We start from the raw sequence: 23506 nt of genomic DNA on the forward strand, positions 1-23506 counted from the left end.
CTCTCTGTTAGCACTGCGTGTTGCCCCGGCCCTGCGCTGAGAGCCGCGTGATCCCACCAAATAGCTAGTGAGTCCGCTGCTTCCCACCAACCCGAGCGCTGGGAGGGAGTAGGTGCCGCGAGGGGGCGGCTTGCGTGGAGAGAGCAGTCCGCTCGCCGCGCACTCGGCGACGCCGCGGATGTTGCCGCGCGCCTCTCAGCCTTCGGGCTGTACGGAGCGCACAGTCCTACCCTGCCACGCCGGGGGCACCCCAGGGGCGCTCCGGGCCCCGGAAATCGCAGCATCCATGACTGCGACAATGCTTGTGACCTCCACCGCGGAGTCACCTCCACACGCGACGCGAAGACCTCAGTGAGCCGCGGCGCCTGGCACCCGCCGGTATCCAGCCTGATGTGACTCTCCTCAGCTGCTTGCTCTCTCTTTTTGGTTTACTAGGACTCGAAGCCGCGGAGGCGGCCACAAAGTTGAAGCGCTCGCCAGAGTGGGCAAGTTTGGGCGATCCGAGCTGAGGGGGGGTTAGGTTGGCGGCCGCCACCAGGCTCGCCCCAGACCAGGAGCACTGGCCCACAGCACTTACCCCCTCCAGCGGCGGAAATATGAAGCCAGGGGGAAGCGGTGTCAGGGGCTGACTAGTCCTAAAGCGCTCGGCGCTGCTGCCGGGAAATGGGAAGCAAAGTGCTTGGGGGACTAAGTCCGGCCCCAGAGATGCTTAGAAAGCGGCTGCCAAGGCCGAGGCTCTTCGCGCACGCGGCGGAGTTGGAGGTGTCCGTTGTTCAAGCGCTGCTGTCGCCACCTAGGCGAGGTGCTGGGGGCGCAGCCCGTACGTAGCTCGCTTGGACTACTCGCGGCCCCGCGGAGCCACCTGCGTTGCTCGGCTCTGGCCACACCGGCCCGAGGAGTGCCCGCGATCCCCGTGCCGCTTCACTGCTGCTCTGTCTCTCCGTCTTTGGGCTCCGCAAGTCCCCCACATCAGTCCGGAGAGGCTCTCGGGCCGCCTGAACTGCCCGCTGCGCCTGGTCGTCCCTTCCCTTATTCCCCCCCGTGAGGCGCCCTCCCCCGCCACATCGCTCCCCTCCCCCAAACCACAGCCCGAGCTCGCTCCTGCGCGCGCGCTCTCCCGGGCCCAAGTGAATAGTCCTCGCGCGAGCGGGACACGGTGGTGGATGCAATTCCGCTCGCTTACAGCCGCCAGGAGGTCCCTGGCGCCGCAGGCAGCGTCCTCCTCCGAAACAGCTGCGCCTGCACCTGGGCAGCCTGGACCTTCGTGCCCTGTCCCCGGGGCCTCGCGCGGGGGGCGCCCCGGGACACCTCCTGCGGGCCGGGTGGAAGAGGAAGAGGAGGAGGAAGAAGACGTGGACCCGGACCCCTACCCTACGCAAAACACCTGGCCTCGCTGCAGTCACTTCTCTTTAAGTGGGACAAGAAGAGAGCTGGGGAGAGTCATGGGGGGCTGTGAAGTCCGGGAATTTCTTTTGCAATTTGGGTTCTTCTTGCCTCTGCTGACAGCTTGGCCAGGCGACTGCAGTCACGTCTCCAACAACCAAGGTAAGGGACGGGGAGGAGGAGGGGGCAGGAGGAGGCGGGTGCTCTGTGGACCGGTGCATTGGTAGCCTCCTGCAGGTAACCGTCGCGGGGTAGGCTACTCTGGGCTCACCACAGGAGAGGTCGAAGGATGTCCGCTTACCAGAGCGCCGGGACTGGCGACCTCAGGAGTTGCTGTCCCTTTTGCTCCCAAATGTCTTTAAACGGATGTGTGGGCATCAGCAGCAGTTGGGTCCCACCGCTGGAGGCCGCGGGACCTCTCCCGGCAGTGCTGTCTCCGCAGGAGGTCAGGCTCCGTGGCACAGGTTTAACAGATTTACGGCCCTTCGCGGTTGCTCGCAGCACGGTAACATGTAGCTTCTCCCTTGCCTTCATGAAAGCAGATAGTTCCCGCTGTACTCTAGGACCAGATACCAGCCTTTTGCGTGTGGTAGCTATACCGCCCTCGCCCAGCCGCAGCCCCCTTACCCCATCCAGACCGAATGTAGACTTGTTCGAAATTATTCCTGGACCAGATGCCCAGATTTATTTTTGTGGTTTCTTCCTTGAGATGGCAGGGGTGGGGGTGGGGCTCGGGGAGACAAACATTAAGTGTGAATTTCCAAGTTGTGAATATCCTATTCATAAAGTTGAGTCACTGGCAGATTTTTTAGCAAGACGACTTTGTTTCAGTAGGTAAAGTGTAAAGTGAAACTGAATAGTATGTGAAAAGTGGAAGTCAGGTTTACCAAGTAGAAAACTGGGAATTTTGAAGATTTTCTTTTCTTCTGTTCAACAGTCTTTATGATACATATCTCAGTGGATTTCTGCTATGAATATTTAAGGATCTATAAAAATATCACCTGCATAATCTAAATCCCTTGAAGCAAGCTGCGAACCTCCATAAAAGTTTTCCAGCATGTACCTGGCTGGATGCTTTCGTTGGTGCTGTGATGACCATCAATATGTCACCTGTTATGTCACACTTTTCTAAAGATCTCAAATATAAAACTTAAGTTATAGTTACCAGTTAACATGTAAGGCCTTGAAATAACTTGCGGATATAAAAATGGAGGTCAGATGACATGAAAGTGTGCACTTGCTTTGTGAGGATGAGAAGGTTAAATGAGAAGGCAAGTAAAACAACACAGCCTTTTTTGTTGTCAACATAAGACTATTTTATTTTACTTGGAAAGACAATCATGCAGAATAAGTATCAGTTCTTATTTATATGGCTGGTACTTTGGACATGTTTTCCTCTTTCTTTCTTTCTTTCTTTCCTTCTTTCTTTTTTACCTGCTAGATTGCAATCACAAATGCATATGTAAATTTGGAAATCATACATAATTGTCATGCCTTTGAAGATAAAGAAAATAAGTGCCACCTATAGTGCCATACTTGTCTGTGGTGGTGTATACCTCCACACACACATTCCTCATTTGTTTCCATTGGCATTACATATTGAAGGAGTAGTTACTTAATATATCTCTGAAAATAGAACATTGTAAAAAATAACATAAAATTATTTACTTGAACTTTTTTTGTAGGGAGAGAAAAACAATTTTTAATAATCAGAAATTCAGACATTTATATTGTACTATATGTTAGTATTTAGTATGTTAATATACACCTCTTTAGTAGCCTCACTAAAAAGAGAGTCATTTACCAGAAATCTTTAACAGTTACTTCAATGCAATAATTTCCCTAAATCAGCATTTAGTTTCTCATTAAGTGTCTGTGATGTACCAGTTACTATCGTAGGCCCTGAGGAAACTAACATAAATAAAACACATATAAGAATCTCCGAACAACTAAAGTGCCATTCTACCAAAATGTGTCAAGTGTTAAAGTATAACCTTTCACATTCATATTAAATTTAAGGGCATGGAGGAGTTATTTGTTATCCTTTTGCAATAATTGTTATTTGTTTATTGTAATGACTTTCCCATAGTTTTTAAAGACGTCTAACCTAAAATATTTACCATGTATATAATTTATGGGTTTTCATCAATTAGCTTAAACAATGTCTTTTGAATGAATAATACTCAGTCTACCCATCCATTAAGTAGGATCATTAAAGGTAGACTACTAAAGCTCTGAATTTTCACTGTTACAGTAGAAACACAGGCTATGCATAAGATTATAGTTGACTAATATTTTACCTAAAGTCTAAGCTGGGTAAAATTTAGGAGTTCTTCAATACAAAATTTTAGAAAAACTATGCTCAGGTATTTTTATCATACACAAATGATAGCTTATAAAATGCTTTATACAGTCTAAACTCATAGTGATTATAAATTACGCCTTATGTTATTTTGAAATAACTTTTGAATACTGAAATCATCATATGAATGGTTAAAAAATGTCAAACTTCAGAACATTATTATTAATATTCTGGTGATTTTTTTAACTTGCAGTTTCATAAATAACATGAATTAAAACATATCAGTTTTTAAACATTGAAAACAGGCCATTACAGTGCATATACAATATAAAAATAATATAAAATGTAAAATAGATTTGTTATACACATGATAGTAAATATTAGTAATATGATTATTATTTAATTTTAAGGAGATAGCATTTGTTTTCCTAGTAACTTTTCCTAAGACTTAATGGAATTTGTTTTATTTCTTAAATTTGTTAGAGGACAAAATTTCATTTTTATATAACTTGTTTTCTGATTAAGGATATATACAAAGTAAGTTTTTTAATGTTACTTATCTGTTTTTACCAAATTATATAAAAATGTATCATGGTTGAAATGAATAGATTCACCTTCTTTCCCTCTCTTATTTTTCCATATGTAGGCAGGGCAAAATGAAAATGACAAAAAAGTGAACTACCTAATTTTTAACATGGTGCTTAACAAGTTACTGAGAGTAAATTGACTATAGGAAGCATCTCTTGCCCTTTAACTGGCTCTGAAGCTCTGCACTATAAAGACAAAATAAATCAATTTGACTCTCTCTTCCTATCACCTAAACCTCCTTGAATCGATCAGAAAGTAGAGTTGCTTCCTAGATCACTTTATCTGATCAAGTAAGTGAAAACATGATTTGTGTTCAAATTTCTCTTATTCCATTACTTTTCCCTCTATTTAAAACCACAGCATTTATTAGGTTTTGCCAATTTTTATTTAAAAATAACAGATTCTACTTTTTCTCTACATAAGCTTTTATTTCTGTTCTGGAAATTTAGGTAAATGTAAAGCATTATCTTGTTTCCTGTGTAAGTAACCAAGTTTATCAATTACAGTGGTTAGTAGCCACCAGGCGTCCATTTATTCAAAGATTACTTTGCTTTAGCAAATAGTACTGTATAGCCAAAAAGAGTTCACTTATTTCTTCAGGTCATGTTTCCAAAAATAATCAGATATTGAAATAATTCGTTCAAGCAAAATATGGTTTGCATGCAAGGGTCTAGTGAACTCATTTTACTACCAACATTGTGTGAGTTGATCTTCTGGTTTTTTTCCAGGGAACTCAGGACAAATTAAGTAAACAAGCAAAACAATAGTCTGATTTGTTAGTTTCATTGAATTCATTAAATTGAATGTAAAATCTACTTATTGTTTGTAAATAAAGGTGAGCATAACTGAGCAGAAAAATATCTGCTTAATGAAATTTATAGCCTTAAATTAGTTGAACTTCCATAAGCATTGTTCACAAACTGTAAAACTAAATACTGTTCTTATATTTATAGAAAGGTATGAATCGAAAATTTTTCAGAAAGTTTGAGTCAACTTTACTGATTATATTAAAAATTTTGTTAAATGAGAGAAACTGGATGATTTAAAATGTATATTTCTAAAAGAACTTTCACCTAGATTAAATTTTTAGGGATAAACTATTCATAGTTGTAAAGGTGCAGAGATTGTAATCACATGCCTTCCTAATTAAATATAAGTACAAAAACAACCTACAATGTAAAGTTATCGTATATTTACAAATAGAATAAATCATTGTATAATTATTCACTATGATTAGTATTCAAAGTAGAAAGATAAAATCTTTGATATGTATTGATCATATAAGTATTGTTTGCTCTGGGTTTAGTATGAGACCATATCTAAAAACTTTTTCATGTGTAAAAATTATAGTGTTCTTTAAGAATCTCTTCTTCAAACCAGAAGTACCATGAATAAAGTGGTTTTATTTGTTTTTGTTTTAGATTTTTTGTTTATTTATTTATTTATTTGACAGACAGAGATCACAAGTAGGCAGAGAGGCAGGCAGAGAGAGAGGAGGAAGCAGGCTCCTTGCTGAGCAGAGAGCCCGATGCGGGGCTCGATGCAGGGCCCGATCCCAGGACCCCGGGATCATGACCTGAGCCGAAGGCAGAGGCTTTAACCCACTGAGCCACCCAGGCGCCCCTTATTTGGATTTTCTTAAGAGGAAAAATATATATCTAAGGTATAAGACCAAATTAATGTTTACATTTTTTAACTTTTTTATATTTTCAAACTTTTCTGTATAGATTTGCATTACTTTTCTGTTACAAAATTAAATGTTAAGAAAAATATTAGAGTAGAAATCCTTTTCTTTCTTCTCTCATCATTGCCAGTATAAACTAGCTCAAAAGGCATTATAGATTTCTTGTATTTCCTTCTCCCAATCTTTTTTCCCCATTGCTGGCACCGTGTTTCAGTCTTTTTCTTCACACACCTGAGTACTTCTGACTACATACTGCCTTTGTCCAAAATGGTGAAAGGATAGATAGTATTTTATACTGTACATCAACCAGACTCCAGCAGTAACAGAAGTTTCTTCCTTGTCTTTGACTCAACACTTTTTGGGGAGTGTAAATACAGTGGAGATCAATACATATAGTTAAGTAATCAAAATGGGTTGACTTTGCCCAAAATACAGTCAATTATAATCAAACTAAACTTATACAGAGTAAATTTTTTCTACATCTATCATGTTCTTTTTTAAAAAATAATTTAAAAATATTTTAAAATAATGCATATTTAATGTGTGCAACATATGTGAGATACTGGGTCTATAGAATTTTGATCAGTTTGTAATTTCATTAGAGTGGGAAGTGACATTTGAGCCACATTCTAGGGAGGAGAAAGCTAATCATAGAGTAGAGAGAACTGCATTCTAGGTATAGGGAACTGCCTGGGCAGTGATCTTGAAGGGAAATGAGCTTGACACATTTGAAGAAATGTGTGTTCAGTGTGATTGGAACTTACTGAACACGAACAGAGTAGCACAGTGTAAGGTTTGAAAGATGGTTAGGAACTAGATCCTATAGAGAAGAAAAGGAGTCATGGTAAGAAGTAGTGTTTTAATATTATTGTAGGTAAAATGGGAAACTGTTGAGAGAGTTCAACAAATTTTCACTTTAAGAGCATTATGGCTAGTGAGCAAAGAGATAATTGGCAGATGGCGAGAGTAGAATTAGGAGTTTGCTGCAGTTTGTTCAAGAGAGTGGTTATAGGGGCCTGACCTAGTGTGGTGGTTGGTAACAGAGATGGAGAAAAAAAGATGGATTTGAGGTGCATTTGGGAAGTAAAATTTATGGAACCATCTTATCTTTACAGAGAAGTAAATGTATATATTCAACATTTATATCATTTTTTCCCCCATGGGGTCCAAACAAATTTTTAATTACTTCCCATAAAAATTACCTTGCTATATATAAGTACTGGTAATTGACATGAGATATGAGGGATGGGGTGAAATACCCATTTTCTATTTTATTCAGCTCAAACTGTGGTTTGAAATGTAATTTAATAGTACAGTTTTGCTATTTCAAGTGGTTATACGTAACATGAATTCATACTGGATCAAATGCCATTTGTTAATGCATTTCTAACATAGTTTTCCATATATAGCTATTTTTTTTTGTCAGAGAGGATAATGGCACAAGTGAATGGGTCCATCTTCACAAAGCAGTATAGTAATCCCAACAGAATCTAGTTTTTAGCTAAAAAGAGCAATGTTTAGAAGTTTGGCTTATGCACCAGTTTTATTCATTTCTGTTAGGATCAGATTATTATTATTGAAAACAAAAAAATCTAAGTGATACTAGATATAAAATAGATGTGTTTCAGATATTTTCCATTAATCTTTTTTTTTCTCTGCATTTTGCTAAAATGAAGGGAAACCAATGTTCAGAAAGTTTCTAAGAGACACAGTAAATGAGATTTTAGGTTATATGATATTCTTGGGACAGGGTGAGGGAAGAAACAGGTTTTCCACTAAACAATAGTAAATTGCATGTCATTTAAAAGATTTCCCTGACTAGTTAATTATCCATTACTTTGAGTTGTCTTTTAATAATATTATACGAGTGCCATTATTAAATATAGGGAAACTAAATTGTCCTAACTTAATAGGCATACATACTTAGGGTATATTTAGAAAATTCATATTCTAGAGAGACTTCATTTAAACATTTTCAAATATTCTTAAATATACATTCAAAATGGTAAATCTCACATTTTACTTGAGTGCTTAGAATGTTCTGAAAAATGCTATTTTTATATTTATTTTCATTCAATAAACATTTAACTTCTTATGGGATATACAACTTCAGTTTTCAATAGTAGATATTTTAAAACCAAATAGAAACATCCACTCTTTAGACAGATATTTACTGAAGGTCTACTATTTGCTAGGTAGTGTCCTTACCATATGTAAGGGTTCAAGGAGAAATTTCCCTCCCAGAAGGTATAATTCAATGACAAGTTTCCAGTCTCTTTTCAGATCTGGCAAGAAAAATTTGTTTCCTTAAAACTAGATACAAATTCAATTAGAAATGCTTTAAAAACACATTTTTATGTGATAATATATAGCAGTACTGATGATAAGACCTCATAATATAGAACATTTTTGTACCGCTTACTTCAAAGTAATATCTAACATTACATTTTATTTCAAAGTTAAGTCACTCAACAATCACATATTAAGCATCTCAGGAATTATGTTGGGTTCTAAGGCTAAAATGATGATTATCATATAGTCTCTGTTCTTTAGGAACTCAGTCTGCTCTGTTGATGTTGAATCACCTTTAGTTACTTGATAATTTTTATAAGATGAATAATTTTACAATAAGTGAGATTATTAGGAAGAAATGAAAGGGAGAAAAGAAATACTACCAAACTTTTATGCATTTTACTTGTGAAATTGATTCACAAGAATCTTCCAATGTTTTATGATGGGTATATATTTAATTATTTGAAGATAAAACAAATGTGCATCTTAAAAATATATTCATGGTACAAAATATATTTCACATATGTAATGGCTTTCCATGGACTGACATGTGGAGTGAGCTTTTGTTCAAAGGATATTAGACTGGCATATTTTGATGTGTTTATTTAAGGTGGTTTAATTATTAAAAACTGTAATTTATGTTGAAAATGAAAATCTAAGTTTCCACTATGAAATAGCAGCAAGCATACCTTTTAATTGACCTTTGTAGTAAGAATTGAGGTTAAAGTGTGTACTTTCAGTCCATGTTCTGAAAAATAAATTCAGCTGCTTTTCTGGGATACTGATGAGTCCTCTAGCTTTTGGCTTGCTTAATGACCTGTACTTTGATATAAATGAGAATTCATCGCTCTTCCTCCTATTTCATTTCATAACTTCAGGTGTAAAAGTCATTCTTACTTTCTGATCATAGGAAATATACTCCTTTACTGGATGTCCAGGAGGTGGAAATAATTAATGTTATTTTTGTCTTATAATGTTAGGTATCTTTGTGAATATTTGGAGCTGATAAAAAGTAGGCATATATGTAAATATATACATAACTTATTCATTTATTATGTTAAATTTAAAATAACGGTAGGATATATATTCTTTCAGGTTGGTTATACTGTATTATGATACTTCTATTTTGTGGTACATGAATTTGCAATGAGAAACACATTATTAGATAGTACATAAAGGGCAATATCTAGAATAAGGCAAACATTTGCCCACAATTAAAAAAAGATCAACAAATTGAAATTTTCCTACCTACGATGTTTATTAATAGGTATATTTAAGCAAGTTAATAAGGATAAATATTTTGTATACTAAGAAATACATTTATGTATTCCAGATAAGAATTATCAAAAACTAATAAATGATTGTCCCTAAATTTGAGTTGAATTATATCTTAATGTATTTTGGTTTTTACTTTAAAAGGCAGAAATTTGTTCCTTGTGTTGCTGACAGATGATACTTTAATATAACTGAAGATAATAGAAATGAAGTGTACAGAGAATTAAAATGTGCAGAGACCAATTGATAGTTTAGATAACTGAAATTTACTTTAAAATATGACACAGTAGCTAAGTGATTATACAGATACCAAAATGAAAGAAAAATAGAGATAGAAGAGAGAGCTGAATTATGGTATTACTTAAAAATTGAACCCGTTTGGCAAAGGGGTCTCTCATTAGATATCTTGGATAAAATTCTGATTTAGATTCCTTAATTTCTACAAACATGGAAGTGTCTGTTGATGAGAATCTTAGCTAAAACTTAAACCCCAAACTGTAAATTTTCTTCCACACTCCCTCTGGATTTAAAGAATACTTAGATAATGTTTATTTTGTTACTGCAAGTGAATATAATATGAATATAATTAATTATATTAAATGTAATAAGAAATAGCTGAGCAAACTAGTAGAGAACATTTTACAAAATTGTAAGAGTTTTGTCAGTTTCCAAAATTAAATGAAATCTATACATTGGTGTCCTTGTTTACAATTAGTAAATCTCAACAAAAAACTAAGAGTGTAATAGGACAATTTTAGGATACTAGAACATTCACTCTTAGTTGGTTGTTTTATATGCATAATTGAAGGAGGGAACAGTCAGAAAGAGGTCTCAATTTTATCTGGGAAAAAAAAAACCAAATTTCAGAAGTACATACTGTTTGTATAATATATTGCTTACTATAGTTCAAAATAAGTAAAAATTAACATGCTTCAACTTTACTATTATATTTATGACACTATATTAGAGCAAAAATAAACTTATGGTAGGTACAATAACTTTTACTGTCTTACACTGCATACATAGTATAGTAACTTCATTTTGTAGTTTAGAAAAACTGTAGTTCACCCAAGTTATTAAAGATAACAGTTTGGTTCTTTGTTTAATAAAAATTAAATATGTAAGAATCTTTATAATATTCTCTAGTTTATGATCAGAAATCTGTGTATGCGTTTTTTCAAGAGCCCTATTACCTAGTAAAGCAAAATTAAAATTTAAGAATTTATTTTAAAGGTTAGATTTTGAAAGATTTAATATGCTTATTAAAACTAAATGAAGTTTCTTTTTTTTTTTCCTAAAAATGTAACCAAGTCTTAAATTCAGTTAAAACTGTAAGCTTGTTTCTATAATAAGGTGTTCAAATACTTTTTCATTGCAATATAGCTATAGTTACCTTTGGGCTTTTTATTCATTTTTATTTTTATTACATAAGTATAAACACTTCATTTCTTAAACTACATGGTTTGTTTATAAATTTTTTCTAACATTCTCAAACTACCCCAATAGTAAGTGTACCTTCATCCAATTTTTAAATGAAATATATTGATATTTGCTACTTTTTTCCCACTGTGCTGGGCACAGGAAATACAAAGGCAAGCCATTGCCAGGAAGCTCTGAGAGCCTAAGGTTTAACTAATTAGGCTATTTCTGTGTCAGTGAATAATTAAAATGTCAATTTATATATCAAAGTAATATGGATTAGTTGTTGCATAGATAACTTCACATCTATGAACCGTTGTTTACAGAGATGAAAAGATAAAAGTACTGTTCTATGAATTAATATATGGATACACTGAGAATAAATATTCATTTAATATATTGGCCATTACTTTGTGTGACTGCTAGAAATGAGATAAGTAAGATCTACTCCTGACCTTTAGGGCAGTGTTGTGGAATGGAAGAGATATAACTGACAGTTAAATATCAACAATATATTATTGCAAAGATGAAATGAAGAGAAATAACTTGAAACTTTACAAACAAATAAGTTTGAGTTACCCATGGGAAATGAAAATGAGCCTCTCGTTTATCAGGTTTTATCATCATGAATATATGAAACTAATAAGAGAATTAAAATGAATAACTCCTTCAGAGACCTCAATTTTAAAGTTACATTGAATAGTTCCTCTGCACTTAAAGATTAAAATTTATTCTGCATGTAAATGCGAAGTAAATATTCAAGTAAGTAAGGTCTTACATTGAACATAAAACTTTCAAGTAAGTGGTACAACTTGACTTTTACTTTCAAAGTTTTATCAGGTTCTTTAAGAAATATATTTAATGATGGTAGCTGCTTTTACCAAAAAACCCCACAGAATCTTTTAAAGGATTATATGTGTTTTTTTCTACTGAATATTTTACCTTTAGATGAAGGTACAATTGGCAATACCCATATTGTTTATATTATATTTAATTTAAAGATTAAAATCTTTCTATAGGTTCTTGCTATCTCCTACTATGTTAATTTCTTGTTTTATTATAATTCTCTTTCCTAAGTCTGTTAAATATTTTTAGTAGTGTTTAAAAACTTGGAAATTGCTGGTATTCCCTAATATCTGTCTTGAGAAATTAAGTAAATTGTGGTCTGAACAATCCTGCATTTTATATTTGAAAAATGTACCTATAAAAATATAGAGAGATAGAAGATGCTGCCAGAACTTGGTATTTTTAAACAAGGAAAAATCAATAGCGGATTATCTGTGATTAGCTGTTGACATTTAGATTTGTACATTTAGAATGTCAAAAGCTCTTAAAACTATCAATTTAGTTCCTAAATTACAATAATATTCTTATTTTCAAATCTAACATTTTATGGTTCTTATCTTCCCTCCAATATAAAGGTGTACTCTCAAAAAAAAACAATTAATTAAAATAATTACAGATCTCTTTACAAATTGGATTTTAAATGACTAGTTAAGAAATTAGAAATCTGAGAGGAGAAGGGAGTTGAGGGAAATTGGAGGGGGGGATGAACCATGAGAGACTATGGACTCTGAAAAACAGTCTGAGGGTTTTGAAAGGGGGGGGTGGGAGGTTGGGGGAGCTTGGTGGTTGATATTATGAAGGGCATGTATTGCATGGAGCACTGGGTGTGGTGCATAAACAATGACATCTGTTACAAAAAATAGAAAAAAAATTAGAAATCTGCCAATAAACATAGTGGATTACTTATATCTTTGGATGCATCTATCTTTATTGTTGTTATATTATGATATGCTGGTGCAGGCATTATTTCTATCCTGTGAAAATAAATATCATTATAAGGGTTATTATAGTTGGTTTAATATATTTCTTCTCCTTTAATTATTATGTGAACCTGGAATATGGTTACTGCTATGTCATAAAAATTATTTTAATTCTATGCCAGAAATATTTTCTCCCACAGGAGATGATTAACCTAGACTGTTGGAATCTGACTTTTTGCCAGACTCTGTTAGATTGATAATATTTTTTGAGGCTTAATATCCTAATTGTAAAAGATTATGACTTTATATATACCACACTGTACACACATAATGCTTATAACATGAATCCCATTCTCCAAATGCCCAACTAGCTTGGTGGAAAGTTCTATTCCTGACATGACACCAGAATTTACAAAGCTTATATGGTGCCTATAAAACTAAGGGAAAAACCCACAAATTTCCTCTTTATTGTATTTGTCACTGATATATTAATTCCCTAAGTTCAAGATTATTCTGTTCAATGCAGTTGCTCTCAACTTCCAATTTAAAACTTTTACTTAATTCTATTTCAGTGTAAAAGGAAGGACTGTTCCATGTGAATTGGCTATTTTTAATTTATCTCTAAAATAGCCAAAGCTATTAAATTGGAACGATTATGATTTTTTATTATGTCTAAATTCTTTACATATGTCATGTTAATTCCCAAGTATTTCTCTCAAGTTGTCTTTAAATAAGTTTATTACTGTTTGGATACCAAGATTGGCTTCAACCTCCCAAATTTCCCCACTCACCATTCCTCTCCCTCCAAGATTTGCTTCTGAGGATCCATGCACACATTGATCAATGTTACATGCATGCACAAGAATGGCTGATACCTACTTATAGATGGAAAAGAGAGCAAGTGAAAGGCTCAAGTGAAGGAATATTTATTGCACGGAGCAAGGCTGACACGAAAGCAGGTTCATGTGGCTTTATTGCAAGTGTCACTTTATCTTGAATCCACACATACATGTACAATCTTCTAATATTGCCTAGCTCTGAAAAACTTCTCACATGGAAAAGGCTAGAAAACAGTTAAAATGGGGCTAAGAATTTGAACAAGATCTGAGGCTAAATCTTTAACTAAAAGCAAAGAAGTTTCCTTCCCCAGCTCTCATTTCTCAACGGTTAATATTTTTGAAGAACTTTATAGTTTTATGGTATTATGTCTATTGATCTTTTTCTCAGTTAATTTTCTGAGTTTTTTTTTTAAATGTGTAGAGAATCTTTGCACATCCTATTTAACTGTATTTTCTAGATATGTTATGGCTTTAGGTTGGTATATCATGCCTCCCAGGATGCTATGATATCAAACATTTCTTTTGAAGATATAAACTGTTCTAGAAAGCAATTAAGTAGAATATTGAAACCTATTCATACACTTGGATCCATTAATTCTATTTTCATGAATTTAAATTCTTGGGAAATGCATAAAGACAGGCTAACACTTATATATGGGGATTTTTTTCTCAGTCTTATTTATAAAGCTGAAAAATTGGAATAAGAGTAAATGTCCCCAAATAGGAGAATCTTCACAGAGACGTAACTTCCTTTATTTGGAAAAACTTCTTGAATGAGTGCATGTGAATCAACAGAGGTTACAAATTCCTGTTTGGGAAAGAGTGGAAAAGTTTGTTCTGCTACTAAAGAGAACATGGGAGAGATGGTAGAACCAGAAAAGAAACCTTATAAGAGAAACAGCCTGATGGAAATTCTAGGGTCAGTTTAGAGTAATCAAGAGGACAGTTTAAAATTGATAGTAACAGCTCTTCTATCTGAAGTTGTTTGCATGACTGAGATGTTAATGGATCCTTCCATCTTCACCTGCACAATTTTATCAAAAATCTGTTATGTTCCAGAAAAATGAGAGTAGAAAATAGAAGTAAAAATTCTCCAAGGAGAGAAGAACAGTTAGGTCACTACCACCCCCCAAAATAAATTCCTGAAGATAGAAGGTTTAGCTATTCAGCTAAATGAGGTTCCTCAGGAACTTAGCCCTATCCTAGTAGGTGGTTAAGAACAGCAGCTGGGTCAGGAATTTTTTTCTCACCTAGTCCTAAAATGAGTCTCTAATCCCTTCAGAGGAGGCAGCATGGATCCATTTAACATGATAGCATTCCCACAGAAAATTTATAGAGGACAGAGAATTTTAAGAGGAAAGAAACAACACTTCCTGTGTTTGCTATGTGTGCCATTTCTCTTATCAGGAAATACAGATCAAACGTATAAGAAGTGGATTTTAGAGAAATAAAAGGGAAAGTGGTACTTTAACAATATGGAATCTTGTTTCGTATGCTTTGACCACACTAGCTTCACTTTCACTTTTATGAATGCATACAGTAGATTGGCCACCTGTTCTTTGCTCATGAAAATGATCCCTGAAGTCAGGGATTTGGCTATAGTTTCCAGCCAAAGTGAAAATGGGGGAATAGCTTAGCAAAAATGAAGAAACAGGGCTCTGTTTGCCTTCATCCCCTTTTTCCTGGATGATAAACGCTATATCATTTCCTAACACCCCTATAGCTCCATCATGCTGAGCTTTCAAACACATTTTGCAGTGACAGCTACCAATCCTGTTCTCTCCTTGCTGCCTGATATCCAGCCAGGAGCTGACTTTACATCCTCTCGATTTTTAGCAACCTGAGGATTAATTTGATCACATGCGATCACTGACAAATGCCTCTCTAGCAAGGGTATATTTTAAATGACAACATTTCCAGATTTGGAGAAAATGTTAAGATAATAGTGATTCATACAAACTGGTTGGAATTACCAGGGTCATCTCATAGGCGAAGCTTCAGATTCAGATTTTATTTTTGGCTGTTTTGAGGTTGCAAGCTATCATAGCCCAGCTTTATAATGGTTGTAAAAGAGAGCACATTGTGGCATGCAGACCACTTTCTCTTAGGCTAATAAGTGTCATGTGTTTATCAAGAATAGTATTGGTTATAAATATCCCTTTTTAAAAATATCTGATGAGGGAGGCATCATTGCTTTCAGTTTTGGCAGAAAGAGTCCATGTGGTACAAAAAGAAGGGAATACAATTAATTACAGTTATTCCTTTTTACACCAAGCTGTTTAATTCCTGTCAGTAATCTGTGTTCTTAAACTCTGTGTGATGCTTCCTTTCCAATAAAAACAATGAATCATGGAATACTACATCAAAAACTAATGATGTACTCTATGGTGACTAACATAACATAATTAAAAAAAAAAAACCTACTAGAAATAGCTGCATTAAGGGTCTGTGTTCTTCAGAAGTACTCAAAAGAAGAGAGGTGTGGTCATTTGCTTTTTCTCTTGTTCGTGGAAAACTACTGATAATTTTTAAGGATTTTGGCAATTAATGTGTATTTCTTCTTAAAACTAAGTATATGACAATCCATAGCAGGGTGACAGCTATCCTTCTAATCTTGTGGGGAAATAGAGATCAAGTCTGCTTCCTGTCACCTTGTTCTTTTTGACATGGTGATTTGATGTTTGAAATCCTGTATTAAGGGGTGCCTGGGTGGCTCAGTGGGTTAAGCCTCTGCCTTCAGCTCAGCTCATGATCTCAGGGTCCTGGGATCAAGCCCCACATCAGGCTCTCTGCTCAGCGGAGAGCCTGCTTCCCCCCCCCCAGCCCCCACCCCTCCCCCCCGCCCTATTTGTGATCTCTCTGTAAAATAAATAAAAAAAAAAAATCTTGAAAAAAAAAAGAAAGAAAGAAAGAAAGAAAGAAAGAAAGAAAGAAAGAAAGAAAATCCTGTATTAAACGGTGCCTGAGTGGCTCAGCTGGTTGAGCATCCAACTCTTGGTTTCAACTTAAGTCATGATCTCATGGGTCATGAGATCGAGCCTCACCTGGAGCTCTGCATTCAGCAGGGAGTCTGTGTGAAGATTCTATCCCTCTGCTCCTACCCTCACTTGCTCTCTCAAAAATAAATAAATCTTAAAAAAAGAAAGAAATCTATATTAAGTGCTTATGAGTATCATACATAGGAAATGGAATACATTTGAAATAAATATATGTTAAGCTTGAGTTAGTATGTTTTGTGTAAAAGCTTAAAAATCGCTTACGTAGCTATTACTGTAGCTCTTATAACCTGTCAGCAGTTATTTCCACTCTGTCTACACACACACACACACACACACACACAGCCTGAAACCCTATGCTATTTGCTCTATAAACTTTTTTTTCACTTGCGTGCAATGGTTCACATAATTCCAAGTATCTCATTTTAGTGCTATAATGAAAAGAACTATAAATTTAAAGTGCATGTACATTTTTATCTTTTTGACTGTATTTCAGGTCATATTACATTAAGTATTCCAAATATAACCTGTTTGAGCCTGTAGTTATTAGGAAAATCTGTTCTAATTTAAGTTTAAAATAAATGGATAGCATCTTTGCACTTAAAGAGGCTATTTCTCTGAAAAACTTAAACATGTTTTATATTCTGCAGTCTTTCCCATTAATGCACATATAAAAATATATCTCCTGTTGATGGAGGATTTGTCATACTAGGAAAAATAAAGAAAAAGACCAAATGCTTTTCAATATTAATTTAATTCTACCATTTTATCTTTTTTATTCCACCTTTCTAAGGTGAGTAAGCAACATAAATTACTGCACTTATTTTACTAATGGAATTTATGTGGACGTTAAGTTATTTGGCAAAGCTGATAGACCAAATTAGTAACCACAAAGGAGAAAGAAAGCAGATCTTAAACCTGTTAGATCACTGTACTTTCTAAATGGGAAGGAGAATTTCAAGCAATATCTAGAGTATTAAAAATGCAAAGATATTAAATTTAAATATTGTTTCTTAATACTAATGTCTTGAAAATGTTTATAATCACTGAACCTGTATCTCTTATAAGATAATGATAATCTGTTTTAAAAGAATAGAAGAATTATTTGGAAAAAAAATCTTTATAAAGAATCCCTGGATGGGTTGCCTGGCTGGCTCATGTGACTCTTAATTTCAGGATCCTGAATTTAAGCCCTATGTTGGACATAGAGCCTACTTAAAATAAAATAAAGTCCCTGGATTATACAGCCTTTTCTTTGTTTATTAGAATAGTAGGACTTTAAATGATATTTTTAAAAATATTTTATTTAATTTACTTGACAGGGAGAGACACAGTGAGAGAGGAAACACAAGCAGGGAGGGTGGGAGAAGGAGAAGCAGGCTTTCTACAGAGCAGGGGAAAAAAAAATGCTGCCACTAAGATCAGGAACACAACAGGGATGTCCACTATCACCACTGTTATTCAACATAGTACTAGTAGTTCTAGCCTCAGCAATCAGACACCAAAAATAAGAAAAAGGCATCCGAATTGACAAAGAAATCAGACTCTCACTCTTCACTAATGACATGATTCTTTACTTAGAAAACCCCAAAGATTCCACTCCCAAATTTCTAGAACTTATACAGGAATTCAGCAAAGTGGTGTAATATAAAATCAATGCACAGAAATCAGTTGCATTTCTATACACTAACAATTAGACAGAAGAGAGAGAAATTCTTCCCATTCCATTTTATTTCCCTTTCCCAGTGGTCTTCTGCTCTCTTCCTTATGTTCCACATATGAGTGGAACATCAAACCATATGATAATTTTCTCTGTTTGACTTATTTCACTTAGCATAATCCCCTTATTCCATCCACATTGATGCAAACGGTGTGTATTCATCCTTTCTGAAGGTTGAGTAATACTCCATTGTATATGTGTACCACATCTTCTTTATCCATTCGTCTGTTGAAGGGCATCTTGGCTCCTTCCACAGTTTGGCTATTGTGGACATTGTTTCTATGAAGATTGCAGTGCATGTGCCCCCTCCCCCTTTTCTTTTTACTCTATCTGCATCTTTGGAGCAAATATCTAGTAGTGCAATTGCTGGGTCATAGGGTAGCTCTATTTTTAATGTCTTGAGGAAACTATACTGTTTTCCAGAGTGGCTGTACCAGCTTGCATTCCCATCAAGAGTGTAAGAGGGTTCCCTTTTCTCTATATCCTCTCCAACACTTGCTATTTCCTGTCTTATTAGTTTTGGCCATTCTAACTGGTGTAAGGTGGTATCTCATTGTGGCTTTGATTTGCATTTCCCTGTTGGCTAGTGATGTTGAACATTTTTTTTTTTCATGTGTCTATTAGCTGTTTGTATGTCTTCTTTAGAGAAGTGTCTGTTCATGTCTTCTGTCCATTTTTTGACCAGATTATTTGTTTTGGGGGTGTTGAGTTTGGTAAGTTGTTTATAGATCTTGGATACAAGCTCTTTATCCAAAATGTCATTTGCAAATATATTCTTCCATTCCATGGATTGCCTCTTAGTTTCGTTGACTGTTTCCTTTGCTGTGCAGAAGCTTTTTATCTTGATGGAGTCCCAGAAGTTCATTTTTGCTTTTGTTTTCCTTGCCTTCGGAATCATGTCTTGAAAGAAATTGCTATGGCTGATGCCAAAGAGGTTACTGCCTACATTCTTTAGGATTTTGATGGATTCCTATCTCACATTGAGGTATTTCATCCATTTTGTTTATCTTTGTGTATGGTGCAAGATAATGGTGTAGTATCATTCTTTTGCATGTGGTTGTTCAGTTTTCCCATCACCATTTATTGAAGAGACTGACTTTTCCATTGGACTTTCGAAGTCCAAAGGAAGCTTTTTCGAAGATAAGTTGACTGTAGGGAGGGTGGTGGGGGTATGGGGTAACTTGGTGATGGGTTTTAAGGAGGGTACCTGTTGTGATGAGCACTGGGTGTTATATGCAACTAATGAAACATTGAACACTACCATCAAAAACTTAAAATGTACTATATGCTGGCTAACTGACATAATAAAAATAATTTTAAAAATTAGCCCTTTTACTAAAAACTTAATTATGAAGTAAATAGTAAATACAAGTTTGTATAATTAGAGCCTTTAGAGCTTCCAGGTTTGGACCAGGAGAATTAGGCATCATTTTTTTACTACCCTCAATAGAGTATTATTAATTTAGGGAGTATATTTTAGTAGACTCATGAAGCCAGGATAGTATATATTTGCTTTTATCTAAGTACAATATGAAACATCTCGTGTTATGAAAGCTTTCATTCTGCAGTATAGAAAACAAGGAAATGTATAGGTGGCCTGAACCAACCCTTGCTTTACGATAAATTTGATTTTTGGTGGATGGTTTAGTGCTATCTCCAAACTTTCCTTATATTAAAATATTGTACAATATTTTGGTCATTGCATTTTGCCTGATTAACATGAGAATATTTGTAACACAAAGTATTGTGCCCGATACTGATCCAACCTCCATATATGACTATTGTACTTTAAAAAGTAAACTGATTTCTAAACTATAGAACAAAATTGATATGTTTCTAAGACTTGTATTTTTAAAATATCCAGTAACAGGCCTTTAAGGAACTTGGATTTTAAAATTGTCAGTGTTTGATTTTAAAATAATTACTTTTCTATGGACCATTTTCTCAGAAATACCTGCTCAGTGGTATAAACTGAGTTTTTGAGTGCTCACTCCTTGCTGGGAACCATACTAAGTACTTTAATATATTCAATTATGTAATGCTTACAACAATCCATAAAATAAACATTATCATTATCATCCCCATTTTATAGGTGAGAAAATCAGGACAAAGAATAGGTTAAGTAACTTGGCACGGTGTTAATGGGTACTAGTTACAGAGTGCTAAGACTTCATTTGTGTTCCCCCCAAATTCATATGTTTAAGTCTTAACCCCTAGTGCCTTAGAATATGACCTTTTTTTTAAAAAAATAAGATTCTTGCAGACATAATCAGTTAAGATGAGGTTATACTGGCATAGGGTGGGCCCCTGATCCACTGTAACTGTGTTCTAATAAAAAGAGGAAATTTGGACTTAGACATGTACACAGGGAGAAGCTATGTAAAGATGAAGGCAGATAGAATTATGCATCTACAAGGCAAAGAACAGCACAGATTACCAGCAAATTACCAGAAGCTAGGAAAGGGCCATGAAACATACTCTCTGTCAGCTTGCCCAAGGAACCAACCTTGCTGACATCTCTGTCTCAGAATTCTAACCCCCGAAGTAACACAATACATTTATGTTATTCTAAGCTTGTGGTACTTTGTTATGGCAGCCCCAGGAAACTAAAAGAGTAAAGAATTTAAATTTAGACATCATGGCTCCAAAGTTTATCTTCTTCACCAACAAACTATCTTGTCTTCCTAAGGGTATGAGAACTGAGTAACTACATCATCTCTTAGCATGCCAAAGAGATCTAGACTAGGAAAGCTAATCTAGACTAAGAGAACTGGTAGTATTTCTTCAGAGTTTAAAAATGCCTCTTTGCAAGGGCATTGGATGAGAAAAGAGCCCAAAATGATATTTTCCTTCAAAATTGATAACAAAAAAGAAACACAGTAACTAACTAGATAAGGTTGGGAAAAAAACATGATCTGATAATATAAATTTATATAAATAGAATTTATTTAAATATATAAAAATTATCCTTCTTACTAAATGTCTAGGGAAAGATGGAAAATCTTCAGGAAGATCTCCGTTGTTGCAGTTTGACTGATAATTATTTAATATCTCAGGTTTCATAGAGTATGACTTGTGCATAAAACCAGGCCTTGATTACTAGTGAATTAAACAGGGAAAAATGTAGAAGAAAAATATGATTTTTATTCTACAAACCATAATGGAGAATATGCATGGCCTTCTGCCCATAACTTTTTCTAATTAAAACTGACAGCTGTGGAATAAAGGAAAAGTCATGCATAACCTATGTTTCTTCTGTTCAGAAATAAATGCAATGAAAGACAAAATGAGAGAAGTAGGAAGTAGGAAGGTGTAATGATACCTTAACTCCGAAATAGTAGAAGCAGTATTGAAAAGCTCGAGATGTCAGAATGCTCTGATCTGCCGAGAAAAGAAAGGTAAAGGTCTAGAAAACTTGATTTTTTTTTCCTTCCAACTCTAACAGATTAAAGATGAGTTAGGGGAGTTTTCTGCTTGTATCCAGTAGAGGAAATGGTAATTTATAGAGTAGAGTAGCTTATTATTAAAATTTGGTCAGTAAGGTGCTTGATTTGTATCCCCTTATATTTATTTTTTACTTTGTTTAGAGCTGTATAATTAAGTAAGCCTGAGACTGAATCCCCATCCTCTGTTTAATTAAGAATTAGTTTCTTGGAGGGCACCTGGGTGACTGTCAGATAAGTGTCTTATTTGTGATTTGGCTCAGGTCATGATCTCAGGGTTGTGAGATTGAACCCTGCATTGGGTTCTGCATTGGGCATGGAACCTGCTTAAGATTCTCTCCCTCTCCTTTTGCGCCCCATCACCCCATAAAAACCTCTTCAAAAAAATAATAAGTTTTTTGGAAACTGGCTTAATCATTTGGCCTTGCTTTAACCATTTACCAAATAGCAAAAAGAACACCTAATCAGGATTTATAGATGTGCCTGACTACACAATGACAATTATATAATAGCTAATATTAATCAAATTATTGGTAGGTTTTAAGGACTTCAGTGCATTATTTTATACCATCATCTCATCTGAATTAGAAAGTAGGCCATTTTCACATTCAACATCTGAAGAAACTAAGTCAGAGTTTGCGGAATTTGCTCAAGGTCACAAGCAAGTAAATTATCCAAAGATTGTGGAATCAAACCTAGATCACTACCTTTGAACTAACACACACAGTGTTTATTAAATATATTACTAGTGCCTCTGTATCAAGAATATTATGAGTAAACTTAGTTCTTTGTGTATTTACTCATAGGAAGAGACAGTCGAATGAGTAGAGATAACTTGCCATAGATATTGTGATGTAAATACGTGCAGGTTACAGTCGCTTCAAAGGAATAGATGGTCACATCTACTTTCAGACATTTTGAAGGACTTTATACAAACAGTGAAGCTAAAACTAAAAGAGTAAAGAATTTAAATTTAGACATCATGGCTCCAAAGTTTATCTTCTTCACCAACAAACTATCTTGTCTTCCTAAGGGTATGAGAACTGAATAACTACATCATCTCTTAGCATGCCAAAGAGATCTAGACTAGGAAAGCTAATCTAGACTAAGAGAACTGGTAGTATTTCTTCAGAGTTTAAAAATGCCTCTGTGAAGCTGGAGCTGAGTGTTGAAATATCAGTTGCTATTCATCAAGTGACTAGTGACTACAAATCATTCCAGGAGGAGGAATTTACAAGTACAAGGGCATGGAGAACACATATAATAGCATTTTGTGGGGAACCAGTAAACAGTTAAGAATAGGTAGAGACAATGAAGAAGAGTGAGGCAGGAGACTGAGGAAGAAAAAGAGATAGGAGTCTAGACATGAAGGGCCTTGAATGCTGTGCTAAGTGTTTGTACTTTATCATGAGAACCCAGAAGTTCTTAACCTTGGTTGTATATTAAAATCACACTGGAGGCTTTTGAAAAAAAAAAAAATCCCAAATGTAATGAATTTTTAAGATATTTCTTCCTACTGTTTTTAAAACTCATTAAGCATGTAGTGGGCTCTTAATAAATATTGGTTGATTGATCTTAGTAGTTAGCTTTTATTAGCTATTACAGCGACTTAAATATTTTTAGTTATTTCAGTGAGTGATATGGAGGGAATTTTTCTTCAATATTAAGAAGTTGCCTTTTTATAAGTATGTTCAAGGAAAAAAAGGAGATATTAAGCTAATTATGACCCAGTATTATCATGTGATATGTTGATATATTTATTGATGATTTGCTGATAAATAGCCAAAGGGAACATTATT

The 23506-nt window shown here is 35.3% G+C and overlaps 1 protein-coding gene across 5 annotated transcripts in view; it reads left to right on the plus strand.

Moving 5' to 3' along the window:
* Nucleotides 1–1043: 1043 nt before the first annotated feature.
* EPHA6 (EPH receptor A6) overlaps nucleotides 1044–23506 on the plus strand; it is an 835383-nt gene continuing 812920 nt past the window's right edge. For 4 of the 5 annotated variants that reach the window (XR_004385536.1, XM_032882241.1, XM_032882242.1 and 1 more), the window contains exon 1: nucleotides 1044–1545. Coding sequence is in view for 3 of the 5 variants with exons in the window: in XM_032882241.1 (XP_032738132.1) it covers nucleotides 1164–1545 (382 nt within the window). In the remaining 2 variants the exon portion in view is untranslated. The remainder of the gene's footprint in view (nucleotides 1546–23506) is intronic. The other variant, XM_032882243.1, reaches the window with a different exon arrangement.

Source organism: Lontra canadensis, unplaced genomic scaffold (assembly GCF_010015895.1).
Source record: "Lontra canadensis isolate GAN:19392208 unplaced genomic scaffold, GSC_riverotter_1.0 scaffold80, whole genome shotgun sequence".
Taxonomy (NCBI): domain Eukaryota; kingdom Metazoa; phylum Chordata; class Mammalia; order Carnivora; family Mustelidae; genus Lontra; species Lontra canadensis.